The 15,901-nt window shown below is 44.0% G+C and overlaps 1 protein-coding gene across 4 annotated transcripts in view; it reads right to left on the minus strand.

Annotated features, from left to right (window-relative positions):
- Positions 1-15,901, minus strand: part of Hira (histone cell cycle regulator) — a 101,351-nt gene that overhangs the window by 37,347 nt on the left and 48,103 nt on the right. For all 4 annotated transcript variants that reach the window (XM_090320619.1, XM_090320620.1, XM_090320621.1 and 1 more), the window contains 4 exons: positions 13,439-13,509; positions 11,803-11,908; positions 7,249-7,467; positions 5,194-5,279 (listed from right to left, as the gene is read on the minus strand). In XM_090320619.1, the coding sequence (XP_090176745.1) occupies positions 5,194-5,279; positions 7,249-7,467; positions 11,803-11,908; positions 13,439-13,509 (482 nt within the window). The remainder of the gene's footprint in view (positions 1-5,193; positions 5,280-7,248; positions 7,468-11,802; positions 11,909-13,438; positions 13,510-15,901) is intronic.

Below are 15,901 nucleotides of genomic sequence, written 5' to 3' on the forward strand. Positions count from 1 at the left end.
TGGCTTTTTCTGTGTATGTGGTACTGAAGAATTGAACCCAGGCCTTTGTGCATGCGAGGCAAGCACTCAACCACTAGGCCATGCTTCCGACCCTATTTATTTTTGCTAGTCCTGGGGTTTCCACTCAGGGCCTGGCCACAGTCGTTGGATGCTTTTGCTCAAGGCTAGTGTTCTACCACTTGAGCCACAGCACCACTTCTGGCTTTTTCTCTGTGTGTGGTACTGAAGAATCGAACTCAGGGATTTGTGCATGCTAGGTGAGTACTCTACCACTAGCTACAGTCCCGGCTCCTCCAATGTATTCTTGTGTAAGTGATAGACCAGAACTTGTAAGACTATGTGAAATTATAGTCCCAACAGTAAAAAATTTAGTTTCTAAATCTGATGAAAAATTTATTGCAATAAGGAAACATCCATCTAATCTTACTTAAGTAACAATAATGTTAACATTTATGAAGCATCTCTGCAGATCATACTATTCTTCTCTTTCTCTTTTACTCCTCTCTTCCCTTCCCCTTTCTTCCCTCTTCTTTCTTTCATGGCAATACTGGGGCTTTCTTTAACTCAGGGTGCTTCATGTTCTTTGTTAGCTTTTCTTCCTCAAGGCTTGCACTCTACCACTTCAGTCAAACCTCTACTTCTGGCTTATGGAAGCTCATTGGAGATTAGGATTCTTATGAACTTCTCCCTCTTTCCCTCCCTCCCTTCCTTTTTCTTTCTTTTTGCCAGTCCTGGGACTTGAACTCAGGGCCTGCGCACTGTGCTCAAGGCTAACACTCTTATCACTTGGGCTACAGCACCACTTCTGGCCTTTTTGGATTGCGTGTTACTGAGAAATCGAACCCAGGGCTTCATGTATGCTAAGGAAGCACTCTACCACTAAGCCACATCCCTAGCCTCTTATGAACTTTTCTGCCCAGGGTAACTTCAAATCAAGATCCTCAGATCTCAGCCTTCTGAGTAGCAAGGCTTACAGGCCCTCAGCAGTGCCTATTTCTTTTGACATGTAGACTTAAAACCTGAACTTCTTTGCTTCCCTGAAATAAACCTTAGTCATGATTGCTAACCTCTTAAGATGCTGCCAAGTCCTACTTATTGCTGTTTTATTTAGTTTTCTACCAACACTAAGGTATAATATAGATCTGTAATTAATTCTCTTTTCTCTTTAGCTGGAGCTTTTCTAGGTTGCAGAGGCTAGTCTTGAACTCCTTTGTCCAAGTTATCTTCCTGCCTCATCCTCCTGGATACTTGAGACATACCAAGTTTCCCACTATCTTTATTATGTTCTTGAAACAAAAGAATTTGTACGTGTGCACTGGTGGCTCATGACTGCAATCATATTCAGAAAACTAAGATTTAAGGATCATGGTTCAAAGGTAGCCTAGGTAGCACCATCTAGGAAACCATTATCTCCAATTAGCTAGCAATAAAACATAAAGTGGAGGTGTAGCTCAAGTGGTAGAGTGCTGGCCTAGAGAGAAAAAGCTAAGGGATAGTGTAGTTCAAGTCCAGTACTAGCACAAACATAAAGTTTCCAAGTTGTTATGTATTAGAAGATGTAAGATAGTATTATCTACTCCTTGAAAGATTGTTGTTAGAATTTCCCTGTAGTCTTATTAGTTTGATGGCTTAACTTTGGTAGAATTAACCTTTTTTTTTTTTGGTCAGTCCTGGGCCTTGAACTCAGGGCCTGAGCATTGCCCTTGGGCTATCTCAAGGCTAGAGCACTACTACGTGAGCTACAGCATCACTTCTGGCTTTTTTCTATGTATGTGGTACTGAGGAATTGAACCCAGGTCATTGTGCATGCTAGGCAAGTACTCTACCACTAGGCCAAATGCCCAGCCTATCCTTGGACACTTTTTGCTCAAGGCTAGTGCTCTGCCACATGAGCCACAGAAGCTACTTCTAGCTTTTTCTGTGAATGTGGTACCAAGGAATCGAAACCAGGGATTCATGGATGCTAGGTAAGCATTCTACCACTAGGCCACACTTCTGGCACTGGAATTAACCTTTAAAAAAAAGTCTTGTATTCCTTCTGTAACAATTCTTCACATTCTATGTATTTTTTTCTCTTTCTCTTTTCTCTCTCTCCTTTTTTTTTTTTGGTCAGTCCTGGGTTTAAACTCTGGGCCTGGGTATTGTCCCTGAGCTCTTCAGCTCAAGGCTCCTGCCCTACCCCTTGAGCTACAGCACCACTTCCCATTTTCTGGTAGTTAATTGGAGATTAAGAGTCTCATGGACTTTAGTGCCACGTTTTTTGGTTTGTTTTTTTTTTGTGGGTCATGGGGCTTGAACTCTGGGCCTGAGCGCTTCCCTGGGCTCATCAGCTCAAGGCTACCACCCTACACCTTGAGCCACAGCTCCACTTCCCCCTTTCTAGTGATTAATTGGAGATAGAGTCTCATGGTCTTCAGTGCCAGGGCTGGCTTTGAACCACGATCCTCAGATCTCAGCCTCCTAAGTAGCCAGGATTATAGGCATGAGCCACCGTGCCAGGCTTCAGCAATTCTATTTTCTAAAAACAAACAAACAAACAAATAAATAAATCATCCACTTGGAGTCAGGCATGGTACTATACACCTACAGTCTCAGCACTTACAGAGGTTGAAGCAGGATTATGATTCAAAGTCAGTAAAGGCTAGCCCAAGTTATATTGTGATTTCTTGTCTTAATTTTTAAATTTATTTGCACAGTGTACAGCAGAAAGTTCTTATTTGAGGGGGGGGAGCAGTAGTGGGCTTTGGACTCAGGTCTTGGAAGTACTCTGGTCACTTGAGCCTTACCCTGGCCCTTTGTTTTATTCTTTTCTTTTTCTTTAGCAAACAGGACTCAGACTTGGCACCTGATGTTTTTGGTTCATTCACTGGCACTCTACCACCTCACTCATGCCTCCAACCTTTGATTTGCTTTGTCAATCAAGGGGCTTGAACTCAGGGCTTGGACACTGATCCTGAGCTCTTTTTGCTTTACTGCTTTGAGCCATAGCTCAACTTCTGATTTTTGAATGGTTAATTGGAAATAAGAGTCGCACAGGAACTGTTCTGCCCAGTTTGGCTTTGAACCGTAATCCTCAGATCTCAGTTTTCTGAGTAGCTAGGATTACAAGTGTGAACCATAAGCACTTGGCGCTTGGTTTATTCTTGACCTGTGATTATTTTCTCTTGAAAATCACTCCTTTTCTTCTTGACTTAACAAATACTTTCCGAAGTGGTTGCTATCTGATTGAACTTGAGACTCAAAGAAGGGCGGGGGAGGGGAGGAGACAACACTTTTTAGAACAAAAAAGCAATTATCCAGGTGCTGGTGGCAAATACAATAATTCTAACTATTCAGGAGGCTGAAATCTGAGGATCATGGTTCATAGCCAGCTGGGGCAGACAAATCTCCAATTAACCAGCAAAATACTGGCAGTGGAATGTGTGGCTCAAGTGATAAGAGTACCAGCCATGAGAAAAAAGTGGAATGAGAACTTAAGGCTGAATTCAGGTTTTACTATGGGTGTGCACATGCACTCATGCACATATGTGTGCGAGTGTGCACGCACGCACACACATACGCGCGCACACACACACACACACACACACACACACACACACAGACACACACACACACAAAGTTTTGGTGCCAGAACAAATGGCTCCAGGCCAGTCATGAAGTCACTTGTCTCCTTCTTGCTCACCATGGAAGGTTTAGCAAGACCCACAGAACAATAGTGGAACCACCGCCAGAACTATCTCCCCTTACTGCTCCAGGTCCAGCAGTGTTCAAAGCACATTTGGTATCATGTGATAGTAATAGTAAGAGCTAGGCAGTAATTTTATTCCTATAAGCTCATAATGGAAGAAAGGTCCTGTCTGGGCACTAGTGATTCATGCTTGTAATCCTAGCTGCATAGGAGGCTGAGATCTGAGGATTGCCAGCTTGGACAAGAAAGTCTGTGAGATTCTTATCTCCAATTACATTTAAAAAAAAGGCTGGAAATGGAGCTATGGATCAAGTGGTTGCATGCTGGCCTTGAGGACAAAAAGCTCAGGAACAGTGTGTAGGCCATGAGTTCAAGTCCCAGGATCAGCACAAAATAGAAATTTTAGAAGAAAAAGGGAGTCATGGGACCTGATTTTGACCAGGCATCTACCACCTGGGTCCTCTGTGCTTTCATATCTAACCTGAAAGGAAGGGTCAGCATATTAAATAGATCAAAGTCTCTTAGCTTTCAAGGAAGATTTGGAGTAGCTCATGAATGGACAAGTGCAATGTACTAAGATCGCCTTGTAAGCATAAAAGGTATGGTTAGGTGCCTTGACAATGGAAGTCTGCTGTTTTCCCACAGGTCTTTATATCCTCTGAATCAACATATGTCATTTCTGGAGAACAAAAGTACAAAAGCAAGCATGACTACAGATATGGAGACAAGGGCAAATGAGGAAGGCATTCAGACTTCTGCTGGAAAATGTGTCTTAGAGCCTTATTTTTTGCCCAGCTGCACTTCTAGAAATTATTCTGAGGAAACAGTCATAGTGTGTGCAAAGACTTATTTATAATAACAAAAATTTTTGCAACAAAAAAACTGGATACAAACTCCAAGACTGCAGTTAAGAAGCAGTTTAGTAACTCCTGGTGCATTCACAGGACAGGAATCTGGATAGGCAGTGAGCAAATGCTGCAGAGAACCACTTAAGTGAACAAAAGGTCAAAGGTAGGAACAAGTAGGGAAAAGACTGAAACATAGACATTAAAATGTTCACAGAGACTGGATTATGGAGAATGCTAATACTCCATGGACTTTACTATTTTCTAAAATTTCAGCAATGTGCATATGTACCTTTCAAAAATCAGAAAGGAGGTATATTTTAAAAGAAGAAGAGAATAAATCAGTGTGGCTTCTTTTCCTGCGTGTTCTCTGGCAGCTCGCAGCAGTGAGTACAGTAAGGGCACTAGCCTGAGGAGGCAATCTGGCCTAGGCTCTCAGGCCTCTTTCCTTCCATAGGACTCAAGTGCACAGAACTCTGGGAGGAGGATGAGCCTTTGAGGCTTCGGGGAGGCTGGCATTGACACTCTTGCTTCCACACTGTAGGAGACAGGTTGGCCCAGGAGTCTGTGAGACCCTAACTAAGAAAGTGCTAACTGGCTAAAGCAGAGAGGAAGACCTCCCAGAGAAGGTCACAGAAAGTTCGGTGAATGAATGAGTACCCAGTGTCCAGCTGTGCTATGCAGAGTGGAGTGATTCTTCTCCGACCATCTGCTGTCCGTGTTTCAACTTGTTTCTTCAAAAGGTTCTGGGAAAGTAAAGTCATATAAATGAATAAGTGAATGGAAACGTTTCTGCCAACTGGCTCCCAATTTTTTGTTTTTAAATAGTTGCTTCTTTTTCGTTTTGTGATAAGAACATTTAGCATAAGCTCTCAGCAAACTAAGCATATGATACAGGATTGTTAACGAGCCTGAATAAATGGTACTGTGCTCCACTTGATCTCCAGTTCCTCCTCCCAGGACCCCTGCTACCTGTCATTCTAATCTGCTCTGTGAATTTGATTAATTTAGATTTCTCATAATAGCTCTACCAGTACTATTTGTGCTTTGGTGTCTGATTTATTGTCAAATAGTAAATGTTAAATATGTATAGCTTTTCGTATGTCAATCATAACTTACTATGATGGGTTTGGGAAATTAAGGCCTTTAAGGAAATGTATTCTAACTCCCCCTTCTACAGACTTTTTTTTAAAGTACACTGAGGCTAACCAAACCAGCTCTAAGAACTTCCACCTCAGATCAGCACCACAGGCTGAGGAGAAGCAGATTCTCAGAGCTCTAAGCATATGCCAAGCTGGCCACCTGACAGTCTGAAGTTCTATAATGAGCCCAAAGAACTAAGACCTTTGTGAGACAAACTTTTGTCACTAAATTGGTGACTTTCTTTCAAATGGATTTTCTTTCTTTTTCTTTTTTTTTTTCTGGATCGTGAGGCTTGAACTTTGGGCCTGGGCACTGTCCCTGAGCAATTCAGCTCAAGTCTACTGCCCTTCCACTGGGCCTGGGCATTGTCCCTGAGCTCTGCAGCTCAAGGTTACTGCCCTATCTCTTGAGCCACAACCCTACTTCCCGTTTTCTAGTGATTAAGAGTCTCAGGTCCTTTTGTGCCTGGGCTGGCTTTGAACCTTGATCCTCGGATCTCAGCCTCCTGAGTATCTAGGATTACAGGGGTGAGCCACCATGCCTGGCTCAAATGGATTTTCTTAACTAAAGACTCAACTAGGGGCTGAGAGTTTGGCCTACTGGTAGAGTGCTTGTCTAGCATGAATGAAGACCTGGGTTCAATTTCTCAGTACCACATACACAGAAAAAACTGGAAGTGGTGCTGTGGCTCAAGTGGTAGAGCTATAGTCTTGAGAATGCCCAAGGACAGTGCTCAGGCTCTGAGTTCAAGCCTCAGGACTAGCAAAAACAAACAAACAAAAACAAAAAAAACTCAACCACTAAAGGCTCCCAATCACATTTTCTGTCTGAATCACCTAGAGGAAGTCCACCAATTAACACAAACTCCTGGAGATGACTTAGTTATGTGGGTGAGTTCAACACGCCCTGCCCTGTTCTCGACATATCTCTAATTCCCCACTTGTATTAGTAAAATGAAGAATTCCAGATGAAGTGGAGCCACAGAAATCTTTCCAAGGCAGAGCCAATGATCTACTATTGCAGCATGTAGAATTCCCTAGAAAGATGAGCAGGTGAATACTTGGGTTTCCTGTAAGACAACCTCCTCTTAAGCTCCCTAAAACAAGGCCTTTGATTAAGGTGCTTTATTTATTTTTTGGTTTCTCATGATGCTTGAATTCGGGGCCTGAGCACTGTCCCTGAGCTCTTTTGATCAAGGTCAATGATCTACCCTGCTGAGACAGCACCACTTCCTGTTGTCTGGTGGTAACTGGACAGAAAGAGTCTCATGGACTTTCTTGCCTGGGCTGGTTTTGAACTCAGCTTAGATCTTCCTTAAATCTCAGCTTCCAGAATATCTAGGATTACAGGCATGAGCCACCTGCACCTGCTGATACAGATGCTTTCAGCCTTGTTAGTACCCCCATGAAGGCAATGGACAACTGGTCCCAGCTAACTCAGGCTCAACATATACACTTCTCCACTCATACCAATGGCTGGATCTTTGTTCTCTCTTCAGGCTGCCTGTGTCAGATTGCCTTCCTACCTGTGTTCCCTTTGCCCCATCCTCAGTGTTATGGGACAAACCCTCACCTTCCTGATATCTTCCAGACTCTCTCCATTGACAACGCCTGCTACTGAGGAAGCTGAGCCCATCTCCCTGGCTGTGGCAGTCTTCTGGTCCAGTTGTTGCTGCTGCTGTTGCCTCCTCTGGTACTTGAGCATCTCAGGGTTCTCAATGACAGCTGTAGAGAGCTGGGCCTCAGTCATGATGGCTAGGCTCTTGCCATAAGTGGACTGGTGAATGCGGCTCTGCCAGAAAAAGGAAGCGGTTGATTTGGTGTGTGGATGAATATCACCACAGTCAGTGATATCCACCAGTGGATACAAAGTGGAGTCTCCTGGCTCTATGAGCAGGAGGGCTTGATATTGATAGACCAGCTCTCTATCACTTTGTGCTCAATTCTATCTGTCCAGAAGATGCATTGAAGTCTCAAGCCCTCATGATATATTACAGATTCTATGTATCTATAGCTGGGGTAATAGTAAAATAGTGGTAAGAAAATACTACCTGGAGCAGGGCGTGGTGGCTCTCACCTGTAAGACTAGCTACCAGGAGGCTGAGATCTGAGGATAGCCCTTCAAAGCCAGCACTCACCCTAAAGAACCAGAGCCTCTTATCTTCAATTAACCACTAGAAAATTGGAAGTGGGGTTGTGGCTGCAGGGGTAGGGTGGTAACCTTGAGCTGAAGAGCTCAGGGACAGTGCTCAGGCTCAGAGTTCAACTATATGAGCCATAACAACAACAACAAAAACAAAAAGGAAAAAGAAAAGAAAGAGAAAAAGAAAACACTACATGGTTTGGGTATAGATTATATTACAAGAGATACCATCCTGATTGATATCTGGGTGCCCATGTTGCTAACTTAAAGTTCTACAAGGACCTTCGGTTGTGGGGCTTGAACTCTGGGCCTGGGCCTGTCCCTGAGCGCTTCAGCTCAAGGTTACACCCTACCCCAAGGCCTGGGCATTATCCCTACCTCTTCAGCTCCAGATTACCACCTTAACCCTTGAGCCTCAGGGCCACTTTCGGTTTTCTAGTGCTAAATTTAATTGGAAATAGAGTCCTTTGGTCTTCAGCTGGCAGTCAATCTTGATCCTCCGATTTCAGCCTCCTGAGTAGCTAGGATTATAGGTGTGATCCACTGCACCGGCTCAGTCTGCTCTTGTTAGCAGACCTCAACCATCATGGGCAGGACCCACAGTGTCTCTAAGACAAGGGGAGACATAGCGCAGCAGATTGGGGAAACCTCTGTCTACTTTCCTGTGGATCTGCTGAAAAGAATGTCCTCTTCTCTTTGCCCTATTAGTCCTGTGCCATAGCTAGGCAACAACCTAAGGAGAGGAGGAGCAGTGTACAAAGCACACTACAGTGAACAGTGCTTTTTAATATGATGAGGATTATGCAAATGACCTTCAGATATTCAGATTCTGCTCAAAACCTGAATTGTAGTTAACAAATACCTGCTTTATATCACAAGATCCTGGCAGGGTGAGAGTGGCTGCAGCTTCCCAGAAAGGGGAGTTGTGAAGGATGTTGACATTTACTCCTGCAGGGCCTAGGTTTAACCTGGAATCTTCTTCTTCTGTCATCCTGGTTTCCCCTCACTCTTAAAATTCATCTCTTGGAATCTCAAGACAGAATGCACAGGTTTTCCTAATGTCTCTCCTCTTTCCCTTCTCCCCTTAACCTCTTACCTCCCTTCCCTCTTTCCCCTCCCCCTTCCTTTTGGTACAAGTGCTGGGTCTTGAACTCAATATTTGGGCTCTGTCCCTGATCCTTTGTGCTCAAGGCTAGTGGTCTGTCTACTACTTGAGCTACAGCTTTCCTTCTGGCTTTTTGGTGGTATACTGGAGATAAAACTCTCACAGACTGGGCTGGCTGTGTGGCTTATTGATAGAGTGCTTGTCTAGCGTGCATGAAGCCCTGGCTTTGATTCCTCAGTACCACATATACAGAGAAAGCCTGAAGTGGTGCTGTGGCTCAAGTGGTAGAACACTAGCCTTGAGAAAACCTAAGGACAGTGTTCAGACTCTGAATTTACGCCCCAGGACTGAAAAAAAAAGGTCTCATAGACTTTCAGTCTCTTGAATAGTTAGGATTATAGGCATGAGCTACTGGTGCCTAGCTTTTCCCCATAATGTTTCTTAGATCCTGCAGTGACTTGGAAAATGGTAAGCTAGATTTTTTTTTGGTTTTGTTTTTTTGCCATTTATGGGGCTTGAACTCAGGCCTGAGCACTGTCCTTGGACGTTCTTAAGGCTAGAGCTTCACCACTTGAGCCTCAGCATCACTTTTGGCTTTTTTCTATGTATGTGGTGCTGAGGAATCGAACCCAGGTCTTTGTGCATGCTAGGCAAACACTCTACCACTAGGCCAAACTCCAGGCCCCTTGATGGGGTTTTGAATAGGCTTCCACCTTCTCTCTTAAGGGGGGGACAAGGCAAAGCTGGGTATGTGATGGCAGTGGCCCAAGGCCACTAAGACACTCATCCCTTTATTAAACAATGACAGAGAATGTCAGGCCCCATTTTAGGGGCAGTGCACAAGGCAGACCCCTATCTTGTGAGAAGGTCCCAAACTAGGTTAAGAGGAAGCTTCCTTAAGCAGGAGTTTCACTAATGGGAGAGTTGCTGACCTGCACTTTCATAGAACTTCTTTCAGACAATATGAGAAATTACTAAGGGTCTGTGGGTAGGAATCACAGAGTTCTATTTCCATAGTAAGTAATGCAGAGCCTTTCCCAAAGCTATTTCAAAAAGAGCATATAGTCTCCACCACTGCAAGTAGAGCACAGAGGAAAGGAGGCCTCCTGACTCAAAGGCAGTCAACCTAGTTTCATTTGTTCTTATACATCTCAGTCCCACATAGTCTTGACAGAGATCCAGGATATTTCCTAAGGTATAGTTACCTCATCAATGAAACAGGTAAAAATCCCTCCTCCCCAAATGCCTCAGTTCTCTTATTATGGCATTCAGGGTGAAAAGAACTGCAGAAATAAGTAGGAAGGGGGGAGAGAAGGAAAAGATATGGAGCAGAAAAAGAAGATATAATATAAAAAGAATGTCAAATACAATGTATGAAACAAGAAGGGGTGAACAAATTCAACAACAGTACTCTCTAGACACTATGTCGAAAATGAATTATGCAACTTGTGGGTAGGTATGGGAGGGAAAAACTAGGAGAAAGTATGAGGAAAGGGGTGACCAAAAAGAAATGTATACTTACCTGACTTATGTAACTAATTCCCTTGTACATCATGTTTATAACAACAACAGCAAAGAAATGAGGCATCATGGAATCATTTGCTTCTAATCCTTGTTTTCCAATTAACCGCACCAATAGGTCTCATTCATTCATTCATTCATTCATTTATTTATTTATTTATTTATTGCCAGTCCTGGTCTTAAGCTCAGGGCCTGAGCACTGACCTTGGACTTTCTCAAGGCTGGAGCTCTACCACTTGAGCCTCAGCACCACTTCTGGCTTTTTTCTATGTATGTGGTACTGAGGAATTGAACCTGGGTCTTCATGCATGCTAGGCAGGCACTCTACCACTAGGCCAAACTCCTGGCCGGGACTCCATTTTTAATAGGCTTGCTTACACATTTTACTGCAGCTAGGGATACAGCTTAGTTGGTAGAGCACTTATACATGCTAACTGCATGTATAAGGCCCTTATTCAGTTTCTTCTTTAAGGGTTTGGTGTGATTTAAATGAAATATACATTCAGAGCACACAGGCCAGACTTTGACACATAGGAAAATTTAAAAATGACTAAGGTTGCTGGGTGCAGTGGCTCATACCTGTCATCCTAGCTACTCAGGAGGCTGAGATCTGAGGATCAAGGTTCAAAGCCAGCCCACACACGAAAGAACCTGAGACTCTCATCTCCAATTAATCATTAGAAAATGGGAAGTGGGCCCGGGAGTTTGGCCTAGTGGTTAAAGTGCTTGCCTAGCATGCATGAAGACCCGGGTTCAATTCCTCAGTACCACATATAGAAAAAAAGCCAGAAGTGGTGCTGAGGCTCAAGTGGTAGAGCTCTAGCCTTGAGAAAGTCCAAGGACAGTGCTCAGGCCCTGAGCTCAAGCCCAGGACTGGCAAAAAAAAAAAAAAAGGGGAAGTGGGACTTTGGCTATAGGGTGGTAGTCTTGAGCTGAAGGGCTCAGGGACAGTGCCCAGGCCCAGAGTTCAAGCCCCATGACTGACAAAACAAAAAGAAAAAAAGAAAAAAAAAATAAGACTAAGTATAATCTTATAATTGCTTCGATGTCAGCACAAGACAATGGGCTAGGGAGAGTGACAAGAAGAGGGATCCCTGGGGACTAACTCCAGCTCTCTCTAGGGCAAAAGGCTCCCCGGGGTGAGGGAGAGACTATTTAAAGAAGGAAAACCAGTTATTCTTAATTCTGAAAGCTGTTTCTCACCTGAATAGACTTATTTTTATTCATCTATTTTGCAAAGAAGATAAAGATTAAAATCTTAAAAAGCAAACACCCCACAATACTTAAACAGTGTATATATATCCCACAAGAAAGTGGTCTGATGGAAGCCTGAAGCAGCATGTAGGCTGCCAGCTTACCTTCTCTTCTTCACTCAGGGGGTCTCCGAGTTCATCCTGGGAAAAGTCAAGGAATGCCACAGAGCCATCCATGGAGCACACCAGAATGCCCAGCCCATTCAGAGTCCTGAAAGAGACAGCTGTAAGCAGGATGGAGCAAGTGCCTGGGGAAGACAGCATGTCAATGGTTCAAAGAGGGGTGACAGGCTGGGCTTGGTGGCTCACGCCTGTAATCCTAACTATTCAGGAGGTTGAGATCTGAGGATCAAGGTTCAAAGCCAGCCTGGGCACAAGGACCTGAGACTTTTTCATTCATTCATTTGTTCATTTATTTATTTATTTTGCCAGTCCTGGGCTTGGGCGCAGGGCCTGAGCACTGTCCTTGGACTTACATGTGATTTGGTGGCTCATTGGCTCACGCCTGTAATCTTAGCTACTCAGGAGGCTGAGATCTGAGAATCAAAGTTCAAAGTCAGCCTGGGCACAAAAGGACCTGAGATTTTTTTTTTTTTTCCCCAGTCCTGAGCCTAATAAGCTCAGGGCCTGAGCACTGTCCTTGGATTTTTCTCAAGGCTAGAACTCTACCACTTGAGCCTCAGCACCACTTCCGGCTTCTTCCAAGTATGTGGTAGCAAAGAATTGAACCTGGCTCTTCGTGCATGCTAGGCAAGCACTCTACCACTTGGCCAAACTTCCAGCCCCAGGACCTGAGATTTTTATCTCCAATTAACATCTAGAAAATGGGAAGGGGGGCTTGGCTTAAGGGCATGGTGGTAGCTTTGAGCTGTAGAGCTCAGGGACAGTGCCCAGGCTGAGTTCAAGCCTGAAACCCCACAAAGAAAAAAAATTTTTTAAAAAGGAAGAAAGAAAGAAAAAAGGAGGAAAGAAAGAAAGAAAGAAAGAAAGAAAGAAAGAAAGAAAGAAAGAAAGGTGACAATGCCCTAATGGCTAATGGCAATCCTTTAGTTTTAAAAATATGTGCCCAGTATCTCTAAAATCATTTTTTGTTTTTTTTGGCCAGTCTTGGGGCTTGAATTCAGGGCCTGGGCACTGTCCTTGGGCTTTTTCCTCAAGGCTGGTACTCTATCACTTGAGCTACAGCACCATTTCTGGCCTTTTCTGTTTATGTGGTACCGAGGAATTGAACCTTTGTGTATGCTAGGCAAGCACTCTACCACTAGGCCAAACTCCTGCTCCTCTAAAATCATTTTTAAAAGCATCCAGAAGTCAGGCTCACACCAGTAACCCTAGCTACTCAGGAGGCTGAGATCTGAGGATCAAAGTTTAAAGGCTGCCCAGGCACTAAAGACCATGAGACTCTTATCTCCAATTAACCACTAGAAAACCAGAAGAGACACGTGGCTCAAGGAGTAGGGTTGGCAGCCTTGAGCTGAAGAGCTCAGGGCCAGTTCCTAGGCCCAGAGTTCAAGCCCCATGACCGACCAAAAAAAACCCATCTAGATAAGACAGTCTTCCATAAGCATATACAGATCCTAGTTTGTCTGAGAAGCTTTTTCCTATGGTGCATCCTACGCCAGGTGCAGAACTGCTAGATATCGAATTGTGTGCAAACTGCACCTTGGGATCTGCACTGCCTGTAAATGGGGCAGATGGCTTCATATCCTTGTCTATGCACTGTAACAAGAGTCCTTCTTACCAGGAAATATCCATGATAGACTTGTCAAACAGTTCATGGATGACAACCAGAGGCCGTTTCAAACATGTGAGCTAGAAAAAGAACCAAAGGTTAAATTCATTAATATGAACCCTTGTTTGTATATTCATCTTAAGTCATTCTACTATCCCAAAAGCTTTGGTCAGTTTATTTATTTTACTTTATTTTATTTTTGTGGGTGATGGGGCTGGAACTCAGCCTGGGCGCTGTCCCTGAGCTCTTAGGCTTAAGGCTACCACCCTACCCCTGGGCCTGGGCCTGGTCCCTGAGCTCTTCAGCTCAAGGCTACCACCCTACCCTGGAGCCAAGCCCCACTTCCCATTTTCTAGAGGTTAACTGGAGATAAAAATCTCAGGTCCTTGGGCCGGGAGTTTGGCCTAGTGGTTAAAGTGCTTGCCTCGCATGTATGAAGACCCTGGTTCAATTCCTCGGTACCACATACATAGAAGAAAGTCGGAAGTGGTGCTGAGGCTCAAGTGGTACAGCTCTAGCCTTGAGAAAGTCCAAGGACAGTGCTCAGACCCTGAGCTCGAGCCCAGGACTGGCAAAAATAAATAAATAAATAAAATAAAAAAATAAAAATCTCAGGTCCTTTTGTGCCCAGGCTGGCTTGGAACCTTGATCCTCAGATCTCAGCCTCCTGAGCAGCTAGGATTACAGGCATGAGCCACTGAGCCTGCTTATTTATTTTTTGTCAATCCTGGGGCTTGAACCCTGGGCCTGAGTGCTGTCCCTAAGCTCTTCATCTCAAGGCTAGGGCTCTATCCCTTGTGCAACAGCACTGCTCTTAGTTTTCTGATGGTTAACTGGAGATAAAAAGTCTCAGTGATTTTCAGGCCTGGTTTGGCTTTGAACCATGATGCTCAGATCTCAGCCCCGTGAGTAGCTAGGATTACAGGCACCCAGCTATGCCAGCTTTTTCATTTAACACATAGTGAGCATTTCACTGAATGTCTAGTAAAAAAGACTTTCTGTTTGACTGCCTAATATTTGTACATGCTCACTAGGTAGTCGTGCAAATGTTGTGGATATGTGCCATGAACTCCACAAGCCCCAAACTATATAGTGAGTTCTCACATTCAGCTAATTGGCCAGCTTTGAGCCACAGGCCTGGGTAGAAAAAGTTCTTTCACAGGATAGTGGACTCCTATGGGTGTTGCTGAAGATGCTTGAATGCTTAACTACTGAGTCTAAGAGTAGTGTTCCAAGAAGAAGTAAGACTGTCCCAATCTTGGGAAAGAGGCTGAAATTGGAGCTATCTAGAATCTATACCCAAGAACCTTGCTCCTACCTGAATTGCATTTCTATGAATGGGGTGACAAATGTGCATGTAAGACATCACAGAGATCTGGGCCTATGTGACCAACCACTTGACATGAGCATTCTAAGATGCATGAACGGGCCTTACAAACAGCACATTCTAAACCATCAACAAGGCAGGTTCAAGTTTCAGAGTGGACGTTAAAAAAAAAAAAGCCCTGGATCAATTCCTCAGTACCACATTAACAGAAAAGCCAGATGTGCCTCTGTGGCTCAAGTGGTAGAATGCTAGCTTTAAGCAAAAGAAACTCAGGGACAGTGCCCAGACCCTGAGTTCAAACCCCAGGACTGGAAAAAGAAAAAAGGAAAAAAAAAGTCACAATATACACAGCATCAGAATTTTTGTCACATATTTTAACAAATGTAGCCACAGGGTGGGTAACTTTCAACCCCAAATCTATTGTTCATAAAGTGTTACTAATATAAAGCATTTCCATGTGTGAGGCCAAGTGCTGGTGGCTCACACCTATAATCCTAGCTACTCAGGAGGCTGAGATATGAGGATTATGGTTCTAAGCTAGCCTGGGCAGGAAACTCCATGAGGCTCTTGTTTCTAATAAGCTACTCAAAAAGCTAGAAGTGGTGCTGTGAAAGCTAGAAGTGGCAGAGTACTTGCTTTGAGCAAAAGAAGCTCAGGGACATGGCCCAGATTAAGAGTACAAGCCTCAAAAAAATTCCCTAAATAAGGTGGTATGTACTTGGTGCCATGGGCACCTCCTGCATGAATGTGGAGTTGCAGAGGTCATGCAACACAAGCGTTTGGTGATAAGGAACTTAACAATGCTTCATTAGCCTAACTTAGTAACTGTCACAGTTCTTTCTTGGGGTAAGGCATTACTAAAGTTTGAACTCAGGCCTTAGTCTTAGCTAGACAGATATTCTACCACTTGAGCCATATCCTGCCTCCCTTCTTTCTGGTGTTTCTGGCCCTTTGTGTCTACCCCCCCTCCCACCAAGAGGGGGAGCATGAACTTGGGGCCTGGGTGCTGTCTTTGGGCTCTTTTGAGCAAGGCTAGTGCTCTATACTATGTCAGCTTTAGCTCCACTTCTGGCTTTTAAGCTGTTAACTGGAGATAACGAGTCTCACAAACTTTTTTGCTCAGGCTGGCTTTGAACTATGATCTT

This window comes from Megascapheus bottae, chromosome 28 (genome assembly GCF_031878675.1).
Source record: "Megascapheus bottae isolate mThoBot1 chromosome 28, mThoBot2.hap1, whole genome shotgun sequence".
Classification (NCBI taxonomy): domain Eukaryota; kingdom Metazoa; phylum Chordata; class Mammalia; order Rodentia; family Geomyidae; genus Megascapheus; species Megascapheus bottae.